Raw genomic sequence first — 18,885 nt, 5'->3', positions numbered from 1 at the left:
ACACAATAATTCTTCGGCGCCATCCGATTTGCATATCATGCACTTAGCTGACGAATCTCTGTCTAATCCCCAAAGATCGATCGCTGGGATAAAGAATCGCGACACGGCAAAGATATTATGGGAGTGAACTCTACGTGGGTCGGGGAGCCAGTTGCGGCCCGGGGGCCCCGTCCTCTCGGGACCAAGAGGAGGGCGCGCCCGTTATAAGCTCGAGACACGGGTGGTTCCTCAGCTTAGTGACGATCCGTGCGGCACCCGGACCCTAATTCGTATCGTGCTCCTCTGTTGTTACTGTGCTACCAAAGAATTCGTACGTGAGAAATCACGCCTCCTGGTTCCGTATCAGTGTCAGGAACACCGCATATCAGCCGACGTCTAGGAGGCGCGCGGCGATCTGATACCGCAAACATGCGCCAGCGTAGACTGGAATTCTCACTGGCCACTGCGGGGTGTCTTTTTTTCGCACTCCTTTGTCGCGCAGATACCGATTATCTCGAGGATGACTCCGTCGTTGTTGAAGGTAAGTGCGATTTACTTGCTCATGGCAAAGTTCGCTGAACGCCGCCAGTCCTATTTATCTATGCAACGTGCGTACAAACAGCTCGCGGAATTTGCTGTTAACGACTTTATACGGCGTCGAGCCACGATCGACGATTAACAAAGACTATCTTCGAAGATCTTTCGCTGTTTTGATTGATTGTTATTCCTTGTCCGTGTACTCGGAGGCAAAAATAACACCATGAGTACATCATCGATCGAATGTTCGACTGTTACAACGCCGAATGCCACAAACATTCGTATACGAGAGTCAATCGGGTATCTAGTGGTTTGAACAACCACGTGCGGAGATGTTTATTTCCGTCAGTTCAGCGTTAAGTCAGTCGGCACAAACCGCAAAGAAGGTGCTGCGCAGTTATCTATCCTTCCGAACATCGTAGGAGTGATTGTGAGATCACTTTGAGGTTCTCGACGCTGCCCACTATGAACCAAGTCGTTTTTATTTCCTTTCCTGACCAGCTGCTCAAGACGGAGACTTGCACACTCGATTGAGCCGTGCGCTGCCCTGGGAGCGCGATGCTGGACCCGGTTTCTACAGCGGAGCCCCTTGCCTAACTTCGAAGGGTGAAGTTGGTCGGTGTACGACGTTTAGAGAGTGTTATCCGTACTTCAAGGTCCCCGACCTAACTGCATTCGACGGTTGGATCCTTGGCGTTTACGAGACATGTAACTACGTGGATCCCGATGGCCGCATGGCGTTCGGTGTTTGCTGCTCGAATCCACCAGTCATACCCATCATTCCACCCGACGCCGGAAATGTCCCCGTCGTTGAAGAGACACAGGTAGGTTACAACGTACGATCATCACACGTTCGCCTCTAGGTCACGGGCACAGAGCATTCCGACACGTTCGTTTTTGCGACGGTGCACCCGGATGGAGTCCGTACACGAACACCGTGTCCGTATTGTTAAACATTAAGAGAGAGTGTTTCGTGTTTCACTTGATTAACAGGCCATGCGGTACGGATCATAAGGTACCGTTTATGGTATTGTGCGCAGTTTGCAAATCGTGTCTCAGGATGTCATAATGCAGTCGGAATACTATTACACTCGCTTTTCAATTCCAGGTTGGTTCTGCAGATTCGGAAAAGGAGAAACCACATCCCCCCATAGCCTCGTGGCCACCACCGATTCCGACCCATCCACCAGATCACACGATTCCACCTCTTCCGACTCATCCGCCATCGCCAGGATTCCCTGCAGTCACTACTCCAAGGCCGCCAATCACGACGACCAAAAGACCCGGCGCCACAACGTGGCCAACCAAGAGACCATCCTGGTGGCCCACCACACCAGTCGCACCCGTTAAACCACCCTCGTCACCGGCCACAGTTGCTCCAACTCCAGGAGGCGGCGGAGTTCAAGCGTATTGCGGATCCAAGAATGGAAATCAGGACCAGGAACGAATAGTTGGAGGGCACAGCGCGGACGTCGGCGAATGGCCGTGGATAGCTGCTCTTTTCAACATGAACAGACAGTTCTGCGGTGGATCCCTGATCGACGAGTCGCACATTCTGTCCGCCGCCCACTGCGTCGCACAGTAAGTAATTCACTTCTTGATCAGAGTGTAATCCCGAAACGGTAACTCGTTACGTGACAGCAACCTTCATACGGATGATCCGATGATCATTTTCAGAATGAGCTCATGGGACGTTGCTGGATTGACGGTTCGGCTTGGTGATCACAATATAAAAACGAACAACGAGGTGCGCCATGTCGAGAGACGGGTACGTCGCATCGTTCGGCATCGAGGATTCGACTCGCGAACCCTTTATAACGACGTCGCAATTCTTACCCTCGATAAACCCGTAGCTTTCACCGAGCAAATACGACCCGTCTGTTTACCCTCTGGGTCACAGTTGTACTCTGGAAAAACTGCCACCGTAATTGGCTGGGGCTCGTTGCGAGAAAGTGAGTTGGATAGCAATTTCTTAACACCTCATTGCTCATCTTCATGTAGGTATTCATAAAGCATGTAAAAGTTGTGTATGAATCTCTTTGACGAATGATCGGGTTGTGCCGGAGTCCGCCTTTCTTAGCATTTCCGTGAGCGTCACTAATCGACAAATATTCCCCACTCTCTACATAATTTCTTAACAATGCAAACAGGTGGTCCTCAGCCAGCTGTTCTTCAGGAAGTCGCTATCCCTGTATGGACTAACTCAGAGTGCAGATCGAAGTATGGGGCAGCAGCACCGGGCGGTATTATCGAAAGTTTCCTGTGCGCAGGAAAAGCTGCAATGGATTCATGCTCCGTGAGTACATTATCACAGATACAAAATCTTTGTTACTTTTTGTGCTGCTTCATTTGTGCGAAAATATGATAATTGTTCGATTCTCACTTGCACAGGGTGACAGTGGCGGTCCTCTCATGATCAACGATGGCAGATGGACCCAAGTTGGTATAGTTAGCTGGGGAATCGGGTGCGGCAAGGGTCAATACCCAGGAGTTTATACTAGAGTAACTCACTTCCTACCCTGGATTCAAAAGAATCTTAAGTAAGCCAGCAGCGTATAAAAAATTTATTCCCTGGATTGACGGTGGGGTGGGAGCTTTATCAAAACTAAATACACACACGGTATATCTCGTAGCGAAATATGGAAGCGAATATAATTTTTTTTTTCAATGACAATTCCGTGCTTCGTAAGCGTGTATATACGTAATAGGTATACAGCTCAATTTCATCGCCAAGGCATAACAGTCGTGAAAAAAGGCTAATTTTGTAAGTCGTAATAAAATACTTTTATATCATTATGCATATCTACGTACATAAAGAAAATAAAATAAAATTGTACACCCCGACTGTTGGTTGACTATCGTTCAACCCTTTGTTCTTCTTCTGCAGTGCATGAGCCGCAGCAACTCAGTTGCCATTCCAAATATTCTTGGCTACACATCACAACTGCTAACAGTAAGGTGCTGCAGTATATTTCGAGCTGTAAGTTAAAAGACATCAGAATACATGTTACTGCAGCAAAACTTCAAAGAATAAAATTACAAAGAGTTATGTTTTCATTTCAAGACATAACTAAACAGTCACTTTCAATATTAACTAAAGAGTTGTTCCAATCAGATATTATTCTGCAGTTGATCATTCTCAATAAAGAATCGAAATGCATATTGCACAGTACATAACTCGAATGACGTTTTAGAGCACACCACGTGACTGAAGTAAAATAACTAACAAAGACTAACTTATTATCAGTCCTGAAAAACTTTCTGTTGACAAATAGTTGGATTGAAAAAAAAAAAACCAATAATATGAAATAAAGGACATACCTTGAAAATAACAGGTATCATAATTATCATCTGGCTGTGGTATAAACGGTGGCGTCGCACTATGTGGTTTATCCCATGGAAAATCACTGAATAGAGTCATAGAACGAACCTCGACTGCTGAAGGTCTGGTTAATGGATCGAGAGTTAGCAGAGCATCGATGGCCTCCATTGCGGAAGCTGATAAGGCCTCATCCTCTGTTGGCCATGGAACGTCCCGAGCCAAAATATTGGTAAACACCGCCTGCGGTGTCTCGTCGTTGAAGGGTGGAATTCCAGTGCAGAATTCGTATAGGCAAACCCCAAGTGCCCACCAATCGACAGCTGAGCTGTGACCCTGCCTTAGAAGTAATTCAGGTGCCAAGTAATCTGGTGTGCCGAGAATACGGTCGTCTGACCGCGACGACAACTTTCCACCTCTCCTTACCGACTTTGGAGTTCTGTATGGCGTATGACTACCGGCAGATGTCCCTGGGGTTTTAATAGGTGAGATACCTGGATGGTCATCATCTGTACCAAGCTGTATGTCAGGTGCAGACCGAGACGTTGATTGTGGCAACTCAAACCTGGTTGTCTTGATTAAAATTGGTTTATCGCTCTCGCTTGCCTGCCGATGTTCTTCCAATTTAGGGTGCCGATGAGTGTGATTATGATTGTGGTTCTGGAGGTGATCCCTGCCATTGCCATTGTCGTTGGATTCGTCATCTTGAGTTCGTCTCTGCTTTATGGAGGAGACTGGAGTACTGAATGCGACGCCTCCTCCGCTGCTGCCTGTCCCTTCGCCATTCGTTACCTTAGCAGTAGTAATTGCTGGATGTGGGGAGACGGCACGGGAAAATGACGTCCCTCGATTCTTCCTTTTGGGTGTCGAGTTGACCTCTAGACCAAGAAGATGAATTTCCTTGGTCAATCCTGTTGCTGCAGTAGCATTGTTCCTCTTTCGCTTTGTTCCTCGGGTAAACGAGATCTGGCTACTGCTCAAAGGACTTGTGTGACTGAGTTGCTTATTAGGCCAATCAGCCTCTAGCGTTGAATCATCGTCTTCAGTCTCTCCCTTGCTGCTATTCACTTTAACAACCGAACTTGAAGCTTCACAGGTGTGAAAACTGCTACCAGTGCTGTTATCATCGCTCTCGCCTAGCCCCTTGGAGCTTGTACTGCTGTCCGTATTATTACCGTTGGCTAACCGAACATCTTCTGCAGATTGAAATAGTGTGATTCCAGAAACTTGGCAGTAATCACCCGATGCCCCAATCGAAGATGTGAATGAACCGCAACATCGTCCACTAGTTTTTGAACTGTTATTACGAAGAATTTGGATAAGGTTGGTGGCTGGATTACTCCTCTGACTCGAATCTGAAATATTTGCCTCAAGGCTCGACTTCTGGCCTGATCCAAACGACAAGTGAGAGGTAAGCGAGAGTAGCTGGCCAGGAGTTCTGGTAAGGAGACTGGGTGTGCAATTGACAAGATCAGATATCTCGAGGTCCCTCTGCATTGCAGGTATTCGACTAAGTCCAAAATCCGTTAGTTTTACATGTCCCTCACGGGACAGCAGCATATTGTCTGGCTTCAGATCTCTGTGCACGATACCATGGGAGTGAAGGTACTCCAGAGCAAGGCAGACTTCTGCCGTGTAAAATGCTGCCATGGATTCTTCCATGTAACCGCAATTCCCCAATAAACTCTTGAGATCTCCACCCACCATGTACTCCATCACCAAATAAACACTGCTGATCGATTGCAGGGAATAAAACAGCTGAACGCAGTATGGGCTGCGTGTCAAAGCCAAAGCGTTTCTCTCAATAACTACCTGTGATGCCATGTTCTTATTTATCATTTCATTTTTCTTCATTACTTTTATGGCATACATTTGCTCTGGATTTGTCTTTTTGTAGCCTAAAAAGACTTTTCCAAATGCACCTCTACTGATTGGCTTGACAATTTTAAAATCCTGTATTTCCGGCACCTGAAATGAAATATTTTTCATAGTAGTTAGTGGTCTGTAATTAATATTTTTCATTGCGTCGAATGGAAATGCATTGAATATTAACTGCACTACAGGATGTACAGCAAACGTTTATAAAGAAAATACTGACAATGATACATAAGGATGTGGGTAATCGCAGAAGCAGTCCGATAAATCATTATCCCAAGTCTAGAGCAGTGGACAGTAGGAAAATAAATAGAGTCAAACGAAAATCAGCAAAAGGACAGCAACAAGCAGATTATATAGCGAAACTAATTTATAATAAGATCCCAATAAATTTAAGAGATAGCAGCATTCAGTCTTGGAAAACTAGCATAAAAAAATGAATATTTGATGTGTGATAAAGTATTGACACCTTATACTTAACATATTTACTACAAGATATGCAAATTGAAGATAACTAGACAATAATATAATTTAACAGTGAAGAGGATGAATAAACTCGGAGCTATAAACTATAACAAATTGTTTTCAACAAACTTTAGTTCCAATAATCCCTTAACATTAATTTAGTAACTATTTTTATATGGATACTTATTTAATAAGACCGTATGAGGTTTGATACATTCTTATGAATTTCACCTTGGCTGTGCAATTGACTATTTTTCCGATAGTATTGAAGATTGAATTATCTAATTGCTTGACATCTGACTGCGGCGTAAGCTCTCCAGGCCGTATCACCGATTCTTCGAGGGTACAGGAGCTCGAGGTTTCTGTGGTATCAATTTCGTCGCTGAACGGTTGACCCGGCATCTCTATCGTCGAGTTTTCCATTTATTTACTCGGAAATGCACCGTAAAATAGGTCCAGCTACTGTTTGAGTGACGTTAATTTGGTAATGTAACATATGTGGCATTTCTATGGAAAGAAAGCAAATCCTGACATCCTAACTGTGACAGTCAAGGTTCAATCATGACTAGAAGACACATCAAATTATCAACATAGTTCAGCAATTTGTTGATTTAACATCTGGAATACGCGGGTCAACGCGACGATCGGTCACAACCATAGAAGCATGAGGATAGAGTGTGACAGGCGGCTCTGAACGTACCTGCCCTTACAGAAAGAGATGTCTTGAAACCTGCCTTTATCCGTAGACTAGCGCATGCGCAATCAAGAAACTAACTTGTATATCGTCGTGTCTAACTAGTCAGCTGCGAAGGCAGACCATTTGATAATGTCTCGTTTTGTGAAACTTATACTTCGGAGGTTCTATTCTTTCGTGAATATAAGATTTCTTACGTCCATGTGTGTGAAATATCCTATAAAGGATGTGTATGAAAACAGCCTTCGGTACGAGGAGCCGACCGAATATCAAATGTAGTCGATCAAGTTATCCATAACGTAGCTAAAAGTGAAAATTTTTATTTGGTAATATTAAATGAAGATATAAATCACGATTCCACAACTAATTACAAGTCATCCATGCATGTCATTGCTATTTGCTAAAAGGACCAACCACGATTACACAGGTCTGCAAGCAAAAAATTGCGCAGGCTTTATTACACCACTTCTTATAGATTTTTACGCTCTGAAACCGGAAAAGACACTCAAAAAAATCCATCACGTCCGGTTTTTTCTTAAACTCGTCTTTGTAGTTTCAATTAGACTGAAACTCTCGTTTAACACGAAATCTGGAGACTAAAGAATAAATATAAACAGGAACAAAGAAAATGAAAAGCGGAAACCTGTTCAGACAACTATCAAAAAGAAGAAGAAAGGGTTTCATAAGGAAAAAGAATGAACACGGAATGTTAAGTACATTTAAAAGAAGTATTGTTCAGGTGCATTGAAATGAAATGGTGGTTTTTTTCATTATTCTTGTATGCTTTTGTATACTAATACGTTGTATTTTGCAAAGATGGAGTGGAATGGAAGTAACTTTTGGATTCAGCACACTCGAAAACATAACATTGACCAAAAACATCACATGCAGCTGAAATAAATTATCTTTTTGCAGACCTGTGTTATCCGGCTACTCCATCGCCTCCAATGAATTTTTCTTTTCTGTTCAAAGGTATGTCCTCATTGGTCACGCTGATGTCCGATCTGCGCATAGAAAATGTAGTACCAAGAGACCAAAGATGATAATGTGAGGCAATGCGTGACGACGGGAATCGTGGACGTCATGTGGCGCTTATCGGTTACCTCAAAATTCCGTCATCTTGTGTAATGTGTCGTACACACGTCCGTGCATGTTTATGTATCCATCGTACCCATGCATAGATACGCAGTCTACACACGTATCGTGTCGTAAATAATAAGTTGAGCAATTAGAACAAGTAAAGGCAAAAAAACATTGTGATAAATTCTAGTTGCTTAAAAATTGGCGTTGACCAGCGATGGCGGAGGAGTCAAACGGGGAATCTACCTTCGAATTTGTCGAAAAAAAGACCGACGAAATGTCGATATCCGGAGAAACTGCCAAAACTGGTTAGTACCTGCCCACCTTTGATATAAGTATTCGTTCATCTCCTTTCTCGCGCCTGTCAGAGATGCATACAGCCTGTACAGCTACCCACAAATTTCAGACTTGTGCCAGCTCACACTAACATGAAATTTTTTTTACCCGAGTATGCAGAGACCTCATTCATAGATGAGTAAATATATTCATCTTCTCTCGATCTTTCCTTCATTACTTTTTATTTGATTATACCATTGTAGGATCTTTACTGTGACTGATTCAACGAGTAATGACATATTATCCAAAATCTTGTTTTTCAGATTCTTCGAGCAGCATATCGTCTTCCGCGTCTCTCTTGGCACCTCTCGGACTTTCTTCATCTTCTGGAAATTTGCTGTCCAATGTCTCTCCGCCAAGCGCCTTGCCCAGCTTTGTATCAAGCTCTGTTAAACTAATGCCAGATTCAAGTGGTACTAGCACTGGTGGGAACAATGATTCAATTAATAAACAACCACAGTCTCAGTCTGGTATAACGGTGAAGCAACCTCATCAGGAAACTTATTACTCTGCCAGTTTTTCACCAGCTATTCCATCCAATGAAAGCACCGAAATACCACAAGCAACTCAGAGTCAAGATTTCAACTTATTTTCATGGGTAAAAGAAAATGTTGCGGCAAGTAAAGTTGTGAAAAAAGTCACTGAGACAGCTAAAAGTAGTGTTAACTACATGCTAACTACCCTGGACCCACAGATGCAGCAATTTATGTGTAAGTAAACATTTTCCAAATTTTTAATCTACAGATTGGAGTTGTCTGCTACTAATGCTCTGGAGCTTCACTCAAGCTACACGCTGTACAGTTTTCACTAAAGTTTCTTAGTATGATCAACGAATGTGCATAGGAGATACCAGAGGTTCAACATCAGTTAATCACAGATGAATCTTGAAATTATTGACAAAAATTTGTTGATAACTGTAGTTATCAACCGAGTATCACGAGTGTTTTCATTTGTTATGTCAAACTAATACCGATCTATTGGTGTAATTTCTTTCAGTTACATTTTCATACTCTGAAATGATCAGAAACAATTTCCACACCATGTTTTTTTGCCCTCTGTTAGATATAGCTAGGGCACAGAAGTACATACTTATGCTATCTATATACACGTACATCCCATTGCATCACGTTGGCGCTGAGTTTATACTGCAGTTTATTTTTTGCCAATGCTTAGCCCAGTTTTGAATTAACGAACAAATCACATTGACATTCATCTTCAAAATACAGTGAATCTGGTTTTTTTTAAATGGAATTTCAAAAAAATTAACCTGCCAATGTTATTTTAATTGACAAAAAAAAAGCGTAAATGTCCCGTGATCGACATGTTACTTAATCATGTGAGAACTTATGTGCAAATTTTTTTTCAAATGTACGTTTTAGATCCGTACGATGAAATTGAGGTTGTAGTTGCCTCTGATAAAGACATTAAAGTTGGTCCCATCCAAGATGCTTTTGAATCTGTTTTTGGCCAAGTAAAAGTATCGTAAGTACAGTTTTCAAGATCAAAATACAAACCACTTCATCTGTAAATTCTTAAATGTCCACTGAGCTCACAAATTGACTATGCGTAGACACACTTTGTTTTCTAGTTTACTCTTCAGTTTAATAATCCCTCAGATGTGAACTTGCACTATTTTCTTCAAGGGGTGTTGCAGCAGATTGTTCAAAAGTCGCAGTACAGCCAGTTGGATTTGCTGCCGGGATACGTGGTGCTGAAGAGCGGATTAATGTTGCACGCAGTAATCCTTCAGTTGGAAGTGATGTACCTGTTGTGGCGATCGAGAACTTTTTACTAGAAGTTAGCCAAGGACAGTGGTACGACTTGGGCGTAATTGTTTTGAGTGATCCGAAAAACAATGTAAACCTTCAAACATTCACGCAAATGACACCAGTTCCCAGTCACATTGTCGCATCCGCTCAACAAGCAACTCCACCAGATTACCCTTTCAGATCTTCAGGATTAGCCGTTACCATTGGCAGCTTGATAGCGGATAATTTACAGGTATGACATAATTTCCACTTTTAGAATTCCTGTATTGATCTAACAATGTCACTCCCACATTTTGTAATTTGCCAAGTGAATGATATAAATCAGATTTTTTTAAAGTGTATAATATAATTTTAAGAAATTCATTTTGTTATCAGGTACCTCATAATGAATGGCATCATTCGCTGTCCGGAGTTTCTCGACGAGACATTATTCAGCTCGCAGCGCAGTCATTGGTTGGAATATATGTTAAGGCGGTCCCAAGAACTGAAAAATCGTCGTCAGGATCGCTACAGTCACTGTGAATACAATTATATTATTCTGTAAATTAATTTTATATTATGTACCAGGCAATCTACAATCTGAAGATGAATAATTTTTTGGTATACATATATACATATATATATATAGGTACTTTTCATGTACGGAATTATTATTTATCTAGACCGGCACACCCAACATTCACGTAAAAGCAACATATGCTGAACCGTTTTGATTTTTATTTAAAAGACGGCATCTTGTAATATACTACATATTAGACAACTTATTATCAAATGCCTCCCACGGACTGAAAAAAGCGACCAACAACGGCAAATAGCTCTTTGTTGACTTACCCAATATCCGCCGCTTCGTCAAACTTTGTCGGTATGTATTACCGTTTAAGCTATGCCTATTTGCATTTCAAACGTACCTAAAATCTCGTTACAAAATTTTAATACAAACTTTCGTAATGTGATTGTTCAAAATTTGTATGATACATAGGCAACGTAGGTCTCACGATTAATGGGGTTCCATAAATCTGCGACACTACTAGAATTATAAATAAAAGTAATATTATTGACTGATCCGAGATCAACGAGTCAGAAATATGTGGAGTTATGTATGATCCAGTGGACTTGAAATATGACATGCATGTTACGGCAGAAATTGTTTAGTTTGTAAAGAAATTATTGTATCACTAATACGAATATATATTTTATCTAATCGAAATTGCCCGTTCATCCCTGTTACCTACCTAATCAGCTTACACGCACAAAATTCATCGTTGTGTAACAAATACATCAAAATGAAAATTGTTTTGAGAATTCCACCGGCAGTCTACTTTCCAAGCTGTCATCTATTATTTAATAGTTTGCAGAGGAAATTAATGATTAGAAATTGTATACATAATAGGGGGGCCAAGATACGACCAATTCGATATTTCATTTATATCCTTTAATATAGGAAATCTTAAGGTGGGTGTGTGTGTGTATCATACATCTTGTTCAAGCATACGCATTTCTCAGTCATTAAGTTTTCGTTTTTATTGAATAAATGGAATCAACTGGAAAACTTAACAGAGTAATAACAAAGAAGCTAAATCAGAGTAGAAAAGAGTTGCGTAAAAAATCTACAGAACAGTTGATACATATGTATATACGTTTAAACTTTAAAACGGTATTATACGAGAAAAAAATTAAAGAACGAAATAGGTTTTACTGTGATTTGTCACTGCTATTAAAGTAAAGTATCCAGCGAAGACCATCTTCGATTAATATTTCAAAGGGTTCCATAGGTAATATATTATTAAAAAAACAGCTTTCACACATTTCAGTAATAGGTACCACGGGGAATTGGTATGGCGTACATGTCTTTAAATAAATGTATAAAATAATCGTCCATTTTCCATATTAACATGGTTTTTTCCGACATAATTACAATTTCTTTATTCTTACTTCCGTTTTCCCTTTATTTTTTGTTTTTATTTTCTCATTACTTTTTATAATATTTTGTTTTTATCACCTTTGCCATATATACCTGCGGTTGCTCTATGCTCATGCGTAAGATAAGTTTTGCGCAAAACAAGATTGATAGAGGACCGATTTTATGATTCGAGTAGTAGCAGCAGGTTCCAAAATGATATCATATTGAATTACAATATTTAAATAGATATTTAAATACACGGCACAAGCTTCGTTGAACTTGTTACAATTTGTCAAGATACGAAGTCAGGTCGGGAAGGCCTTCCTTCAACCCCTTCCTCTTTCGGGTATCCTGAAAATGAATTATTTTATAGTAGACGATGATAATCTCTTTCACTAATCTGTCAACACAAAATTAATTAACTAATTTCAATCGATATTTTGTTCGACTTCCTATTCCGGTTCACCAGATGAGACTGGAAACCCAAACTAAAAGACGATTACTGTCTCACGAATTTAAAAATGTCAATGCTTAGAGTAACATTGCCATTAGTTATGATCGTGAATGAGTTTTATATAAAAGGTAAATAACGCTGATTGTTTAAACCATTCCCGACATCTAGTACCAAAAAGCTATTCGTAAACATAATAATAAATTAAAAGACGAATCTGAAGCACGCTCACCTGTACAACCTGGAATGGGCGAGTACCAGATTCAGTTGGGTCACCAGGAAGAATTTGCCAGTGATCAAACACGCACTGTGGGAACGCCTGCCCTCCGGTGTTAGACCGAAGGTCAGCGGTGAACCCGAACGATTCGTTGACAGGTAAGTAAGCCTTGACTACGAACATGGGTGTTCCTGCGACTTGTAATTCTTCGAAAACGTGTCCACGTCTACGATTGAGTACTCCGTAAATTCCACCAACGGCAACTTCAGGGCACTAAAAATAAAGATATGTATAAATTTAGACCAAGACTCGAATGGAGATGTACGTAGTCAGACTTTAAAACGTCAGTTGGCCGTTCTTAAATGTCTCTCATAATATTTCAGAACAGGTCTGTGAAGAACAATCATCATGTAAAATACGCATCTCTTTCGTGAATTACGAAAAGGATAAAACAACTGCTACACACCTGGATTTCGCAAAGATATACGGGCTCCATGAGTCGTGGGGCAGCGGTGAGCAGACAGGCGTACAGACACCGTCTCGTGGTGGGAATGATCTGTCCACCACCTCTATGAATAGCATCAGCGTGTAGTGTGACATCGTAAATGTTGAAACGAACGCCTCTCAAGTTCTCTTCGGACAGAACACCCTGTTAACAGATGGGATAGTATCCAAAATTATTTCGTATGCACGTTGTTTAGAAATAAAATGAATTTTTTAAATATTAGATCAGTGTGTCAACAATAATCACGGTTTATCATAACCCAGTGCTCAAACGAGTTTTTTCATCATTTAATAAGTTAGTCATTTGAATATCTAAATTTACACATCGAATCCTATCTTCATTGAAAAATCACAGAACGATTGATTACCTCTTTGGCGGCCCACTGGAAACCAGCGACTACGGAATCCTTGATTTCGTTAAGATATTGTACTCCCTTTGTACAGTCAAGTAGAATATTTGGTCCAGTTCCATCAGGACCAAAGCACCAGATTTTTCTTGCCTCGGTGATGTCATAATCGTACTTGTCGCACAAGTAACGCGCACGAACTTTAAAATCGTCTCTTGGATTGACATCTCCCTATGAAAATCCATGCCAATTTGATGTAATTAAGAAGGATAAGCCGAAAGATTATTTCATTTGGAATGGAATGAAGCTATGCTACAAAACTCCTCAATTTGAACGCAATTACCAAGATACAAAGAATTGAAACAAAAAAAATTACATCGGAACTGTACTATTCGAGAAAATTGTTACATTCCAATAACAAAAACCCTACAGCAAAATATTTCAAATTCTTCCGATTGAAATGAAATTATATATTTCAAACGATCACTTACGTTGTCAATATCTTCGGCAAGGCCATCTGGCATAGGTTGAGCTTTCATGAAAAGACGATTGTGTTTGTTGGGCGATTTGGACAAACACATCTGGTCTGATTCCTCTGACACTGTTTCACGGTAGGATACAACAGGATCGGATTTCTTGATGGGAATGCAAGCATGGTCATCTTCAAGATCCTTTAGACAAATTTCAAGATGGAGTTCACCAGCACCAGCAATGATGTGCTCTCCAGATTCCTCAATGATACACTGGACCATGGGATCGGATTTGGCCAAACGCTTCAATCCTGTGAATCAATTCTTTGTTTACTTTGTTGATCGCAGACAATTTTCCTAGCATGAAAATACGCTCCGTCTCACAAATTGTAAATTTATCATAATTGGTATAATTTATTATCACAAATTAATCAGTATGTACAGACCTTCGACGAGTTTGGGCAAATCGGCAGGATTCTTGGGCTCAACAGCAACGCGAACGACGGGCGATACTGAGAATTTCATGACCTTCATGTTGTGCGCGTCTTTGAAGGTGGTGATGGTTCCAGTCTTGACCAAGAATTGATCAACACCGACGAGTCCACAAATGTTACCTATGGTTGAACAAGCGGTGATTAAATGACGTATTCATTGAACAAAAAACGTTATCATAACTGTACATCGTTACTGTCAGTTGGCCGTTCTTTCTGTCTTTCATTTCATTTCAGAACAGGTCTGTGAAGAACAATCATCATTCGTTTACAAATCAATCAATGAACAACGTCGAAGAATATTTTATTTTTAGTCAAGTACTACATCAGCTGCAAAAGCTGGAAGAAAGTTGAATGCCTTCGGACACTCACCAGATGGCACATCTTCAATGGCCTCTACGTAACGTCCCATCATCAAAATAGTACGTTGGATGGCCTTTTCGTACAAATCTTCCTTCTTTCCTGGAGTGAAGTTGGGTCCCATGATGCGAGCCTTCATTCCGGTGCATACTTTTCCTGAGAAAACTCGTCCGAAAGCGTAGAAACGTCCTTTGTCAGAGGTTGGTACCATTTTCGAAACATACATCATGAGGGGAGCATTAGGGTCACAGTTCTGCAAAATCGAATTAACCTCTATTACTGATTTTGTTACAATAGAAGGAGCGAGATTCTGTTTGGATGTAACAAGTCAGTTGGCCGTTCTTAATGTCATTCACTAGATATCAGAACAGGTCTGTGAAGAACAATCATCACGTAGAGACAGAAAATGATAATGACTACACGGAAAGTAGAGGAGTTTTACCTTGATGCCAAGAGCAGCTTCGTCATCATGAGGACCTTCGTACAACATCTCCATACGATATTTCTGAGCTACAACGGGAGATGGCAAGTGGATAGCTATCATCTGAAGCAGTGCTTCTCCGGCAGGCAGCCAAGTTCTCATAACGACCTGGAAAATAATAATTTTTCGTGAAGAAAATCAAAACAACATTTCTTGTGAGCAACGTGTGAATGCGCTTATTCACGCGATGTCAGATTTAGCTTATAGATTACCTCACAACGGTTCAGAAGAGGTGTCAGAAATTAATATAGTATTCATCATATAAGCAACAAATTATTGCCGTTTCTTTGTGGTATTTCACAAAACTATTGAATATAACTCTATATGAAGTGTTGATAGGCTCACCTTAAGGAGGGCCTTGCCATCCTTGTCCTTGTCTTCAGGCTTCAAAGTGATGCCCAACTTTTGCAATAGACTCTCAGCTTCGTCTTTCTTGTAGTTCATGATGCAGTCGAATACCTGAAAAAAAAAAACATATTTCATAAGTAAACATGTACTTCGTGTAACGAATACTAAAATAGCCATAGAACTGAATCACACTGACATACTCTATTATACTTGCAGTTTGTTAGTCACTTTAGACTACACAAAAGAATAAAAATGCATTCTAAATGTGCATAATACTCTAGAAATATCAATTGATAGTACAGTGAAAACTTTGTTGATTCAATGCATTGTCTTTCGTTCAGTAATCAATAAACTTGAGACACAATATACATAATATGTTTTAGAAATACCTTGTAGATCGGATCAAGGACATACATGCAGAAGGACCGCTTGTTGTCAGCTTCCTTTTGCTTGCTCCACTTCTTGGTCTTTGGGTTGAAAAAGGATTCACCCCAGAGTCGATTCATCAGTTTCACAACATCAATCTTGAATTTCTCAGCATACATTTCGGAAAACTGTTTCAATGTAAATGCCCATCCATGGAGTCCAGACCCGAAGCCCACAGATCCCTTGCTAGGGTCAACCTTTACAAAGGAAAAATTAATATTTTAATTGGTTCAATCTACAAATTATTAATTGACGGTGATGAATTGTGGAATTTGTTAGGGTATTATTCACACAGCACGGATAACTTACACGAACTTCTCCCATGGGACCATCGTCGTCTGAGTAGGTGGCAATGATGACATTCACATTTTCAACAATACGCTGGAAAGTCTGGTACAAATCTTCACTTTCCAACTGCAGCTCAAGCAAAGCACGGTCCATTTTGTTCATGAACAATACAGGCTTGATACGTTCGGCAATAGCTTGACGAAGTACTGTTTCGGTCTGTACGCACACTCCTGCAGAAAAGTAGCCAATTGAAATCCAACACAACTTGGTCATTGTGATTTTTATCAAACACAATTCAAAGGAATTAATTTGTTTTGTAGGAACAAGGTCGTAGCATGCCAGTATCGGACATAAAGATAGAGGTCCACTGACAGCGTTTAAACAAAGTGACATATTTGATCTTCTTCCATAAATGCACTGCAAACACTGTCAAAGTGCACGGAACAGCTTTTCAAGAAAAATTGTTCGGCGCACTACAGAGTTGCCCTGGTGTGCTGGAAGGTGTACAGAAAATTATATACAATCCAGCTTACCAGAAACACAATCGACGACGACAAGAGCTCCGTCAGTAACACGCAGAGCAGCCGTTACTTCACTTGAGAAATCTACGTGCCCAGGAGAGTCAATCAAATTAATCAAGAATCCTTTCTCTTCTTTGTCACGTTGGTCTGGATTCGTGATGAAAACGCAGTCCTTCTCGTCAAGTTCAAAGTACATGGATATGGCACTAAAGAATAGTATTGTAAAATGAATGTAATATCAGTAGCAGATTTGAGCTATTCGAATACTTAAATAAATCATTTTCTGTTATCAAATGCTGTAATAGCAATATTTGAAAAAATAAACTAAATACTCACGTTGATTTGATGGTAATGCAACGTTCCTGTTCATCTTTGCGAGTGTCTGTGAATCGGGTCTCACCAGCTTTAGCACCGGCAATAATACCGGCCTTAGAAACAAGGGAGTCAGTCAATGTTGACTTTCCGTGATCGACGTGGGCGATGACGGACATGTTTCGGATGTTTTTCTTTTTGTCCATCATCCCACGGATCTCGTCTACTGTGAAGTTCACCTAAAGTATAATCATAAATTTTCTTAAATACACATAAGCCAAATTTATTTTTCAATTAATTTAAACTCTGCTAGTAATGATTGGCAACTTTGTTCAGGTAATTGCAAAACAAAATGTTTCTCATAGCAATATAAAGTTATGGTAGAAAAAATAAATTATGAAATTGAAAATAGCCTGTAGTCAGTGGACAATGAAGGAGTTTTCTTAGCCTGTTCATAAGCATGATTAGATAAATAGATATTTCCACAGTAAATAAAAACTAATTGGTTTAAAGGTCAGACTGCAATCCTAACTGTTAGGATTAAAAATATTTTCCAGACAACCGTTAATTATCAACGGTTGCCTCCTTTGGTCAAATATTTGGAAAAGCTTGGATATCCCTAGTATGCTTTTGTCAGATATAGTACATATTACCTAGTAAGATTCCAAACATATTGTTTAATTTGGAGAGGGGTATCGTAATCTAAGATTAGTATCTGAATAGATATGATTAAGTTTGGTAGTTGGTCGTCCATTAAACAAATATACCCATATGTAGCTTCAGTTAAATTTTTTCCGCTTCTACTTTCATTTCTCTTCCGGGATATTGATACTCTCTCTTCCATATTGGTAAATTAATCGCCTAGAATTTCGAAAAGTAGGAGAGTCCGTGGGAAAAGCTATAATTAATAAAGCGTATAAGCAAGGCTCGGCCAATATTGTGAGAGCATGTAAACTCGAGAAAACTGGTGAATATGGCAAGAGGATCGTCATGTTGGCTTGTGACACGTTGTCGGGCAATGTCTGTGAGGGATGCGATCGACATATTCTACAGATTTGCATCGTTCAGTTCGGATTCGACATACGAAATTTGGAAGCATATAGCCGTTAAGAATATGGAAGAGGGTTCGGCGTAATTCTTATTAGGATAGGTCCTTGTCGAGAATGGTAATTCATTCTCAAGCAATGACGTTCGGAGGGTTGCGCAATCCAGAGCAATCCTGGAGTTTTTAATTTCTTTCATTACTCCCCGACGCTCGGGTGTAAAAAATAAACACGTTATATCACTCTCCGATTCATGCGGAATTCGATTTATCCATTATCATGCTAAAATTCTACTTACCATTTTGGATGTTGTCCGATTTTCGTTAGCCTGGTCAGAAATATACGTGCGCCAACAACGGCGGACTCCCTGGGAAAGAATAGTCAAGCGGACCAGAGTGCAGTAAGAGGGCTATCTCTGTCACTATATCTGTTCGTACGTCCTAGATGGCGCGGGCGTAGCAATACACACACTCTCCACACTAAATCCGACCAATCAGAGCTCTGATTTTCACGCATGCACAAAAAATATAACGGCGTCGGAAAACTGCTGCCACCTGACGGATGCTGACGCTGTGAAATAACCAAACCAATCTCTAAATGAGCTTGTATGCTATCATTGGAGGATTAGGGTTGCGTTATCCGCGATTAATTAACATAAGAAAAATAAATTAA

The 18,885-nt window shown here is 40.4% G+C and overlaps 4 protein-coding genes and 1 non-coding gene across 6 annotated transcripts; 2 read left to right on the top strand and 3 right to left on the bottom strand.

Annotated features, from left to right (window-relative positions):
* The first annotated feature begins 222 nt into the window (after positions 1-222).
* Positions 223-3,360, top strand: LOC124299614 (transmembrane protease serine 9-like). The gene is made up of 6 exons (XM_046752883.1): positions 223-520; positions 1,018-1,340; positions 1,625-2,097; positions 2,194-2,468; positions 2,667-2,812; positions 2,908-3,360. Exons 1-6 carry the CDS (start codon positions 409-411, stop codon positions 3,058-3,060), a joined length of 1,482 nt encoding a protein of 493 aa, XP_046608839.1. The 5' UTR covers positions 223-408; the 3' UTR covers positions 3,061-3,360.
* A 32-nt stretch (positions 3,361-3,392) lies between these two features.
* On the bottom strand, positions 3,393-6,785 carry LOC124299605 (serine/threonine-protein kinase greatwall). The gene is made up of 3 exons (XM_046752873.1): positions 6,407-6,785; positions 3,838-5,803; positions 3,393-3,494 (listed from the first exon to the last, which is right to left on the bottom strand). The coding sequence occupies exons 1-3, from the start codon at positions 6,596-6,598 to the stop codon at positions 3,448-3,450; spliced, it is 2,205 nt and encodes a 734-aa protein (XP_046608829.1). The 5' UTR covers positions 6,599-6,785; the 3' UTR covers positions 3,393-3,447.
* A 1,172-nt stretch (positions 6,786-7,957) lies between these two features.
* LOC124299687 (protein PRRC1-like) lies at positions 7,958-12,153 on the top strand. 2 transcript variants are annotated; one of them, XM_046752976.1, is made up of 6 exons: positions 7,958-8,257; positions 8,549-8,995; positions 9,665-9,767; positions 9,929-10,286; positions 10,430-10,572; positions 10,717-12,153. In XM_046752976.1, the coding sequence occupies exons 1-6, from the start codon at positions 8,167-8,169 to the stop codon at positions 10,739-10,741; spliced, it is 1,167 nt and encodes a 388-aa protein (XP_046608932.1). In that variant the 5' UTR covers positions 7,958-8,166; the 3' UTR covers positions 10,742-12,153. The 2 variants fall into 2 exon arrangements, with proteins under 2 accessions (XP_046608932.1, XP_046608940.1); XM_046752984.1 differs by lacking the exon at positions 7,958-8,257 and adding an exon at positions 8,287-8,424.
* LOC124299595 (translation elongation factor 2) lies at positions 11,803-18,666 on the bottom strand. The gene is made up of 14 exons (XM_046752864.1): positions 18,512-18,666; positions 17,195-17,409; positions 16,871-17,064; positions 16,359-16,567; positions 16,013-16,246; positions 15,621-15,734; positions 15,237-15,383; positions 14,807-15,047; positions 14,390-14,557; positions 13,965-14,254; positions 13,495-13,704; positions 13,089-13,271; positions 12,638-12,895; positions 11,803-12,305 (listed from the first exon to the last, which is right to left on the bottom strand). The coding sequence occupies exons 1-14, from the start codon at positions 18,512-18,514 to the stop codon at positions 12,237-12,239; spliced, it is 2,535 nt and encodes an 844-aa protein (XP_046608820.1). The 5' UTR covers positions 18,515-18,666; the 3' UTR covers positions 11,803-12,236.
* On the bottom strand, positions 15,462-15,542 carry LOC124296827 (small nucleolar RNA Me28S-Gm3255). Its single transcript, XR_006906468.1, has one exon. It is a non-coding gene; the product is annotated as a small nucleolar RNA Me28S-Gm3255 (small nucleolar RNA).
* Positions 18,667-18,885: the final 219 nt, after the last annotated feature.

The sequence above is a fragment of the Neodiprion virginianus genome, chromosome 1 (genome assembly GCF_021901495.1).
Source record: "Neodiprion virginianus isolate iyNeoVirg1 chromosome 1, iyNeoVirg1.1, whole genome shotgun sequence".
Lineage (NCBI taxonomy): Eukaryota > Metazoa > Arthropoda > Insecta > Hymenoptera > Diprionidae > Neodiprion > Neodiprion virginianus.
Note: the sequence above shows the minus strand (reverse complement) of the source record. Positions and strands in the feature narration are given on the sequence as shown.

Bases quoted from the DNA above. Each gene is read 5' to 3' on its own strand.
- LOC124299614 (XM_046752883.1), top strand. From the start codon at position 409: ATGCGCCAGCGTAGACTGGAATTCTCACTGGCCACTGCGGGGTGTCTT. The intron at 1,341-1,624 runs GTAGGTTACAAC...TTTCAATTCCAG, and splicing joins CCGTCGTTGAAGAGACACAG to GTTGGTTCTGCAGATTCGGA. The intron at 2,098-2,193 runs GTAAGTAATTCA...GATCATTTTCAG, and splicing joins GCCGCCCACTGCGTCGCACA to AATGAGCTCATGGGACGTTG.
- LOC124299605 (XM_046752873.1), bottom strand. From the start codon at position 6,598: ATGGAAAACTCGACGATAGAGATGCCGGGTCAACCGTTCAGCGACGAA. The intron at 5,804-6,406 runs GTGAAATTCATA...ATTTCATTTCAG, and splicing joins TAGTCAATTGCACAGCCAAG to GTGCCGGAAATACAGGATTT. The intron at 3,495-3,837 runs GTATGTCCTTTA...TTTAACTTACAG, and splicing joins TGATACCTGTTATTTTCAAG to CTCGAAATATACTGCAGCAC.
- LOC124299687 (XM_046752976.1), top strand. From the start codon at position 8,167: ATGGCGGAGGAGTCAAACGGGGAATCTACCTTCGAATTTGTCGAAAAA. The intron at 9,768-9,928 runs GTAAGTACAGTT...ATTTTCTTCAAG, and splicing joins TTTGGCCAAGTAAAAGTATC to GGGTGTTGCAGCAGATTGTT. The intron at 10,573-10,716 runs GTGAATACAATT...TTATTTATCTAG, and splicing joins TCAGGATCGCTACAGTCACT to ACCGGCACACCCAACATTCA.
- LOC124299595 (XM_046752864.1), bottom strand. The intron at 15,048-15,236 runs GTAAAACTCCTC...TCGATTTTGCAG, and splicing joins AAGCTGCTCTTGGCATCAAG to AACTGTGACCCTAATGCTCC. The intron at 13,705-13,964 runs GTAAGTGATCGT...GGATTTTCATAG, and splicing joins TTGCCGAAGATATTGACAAC to GGAGATGTCAATCCAAGAGA.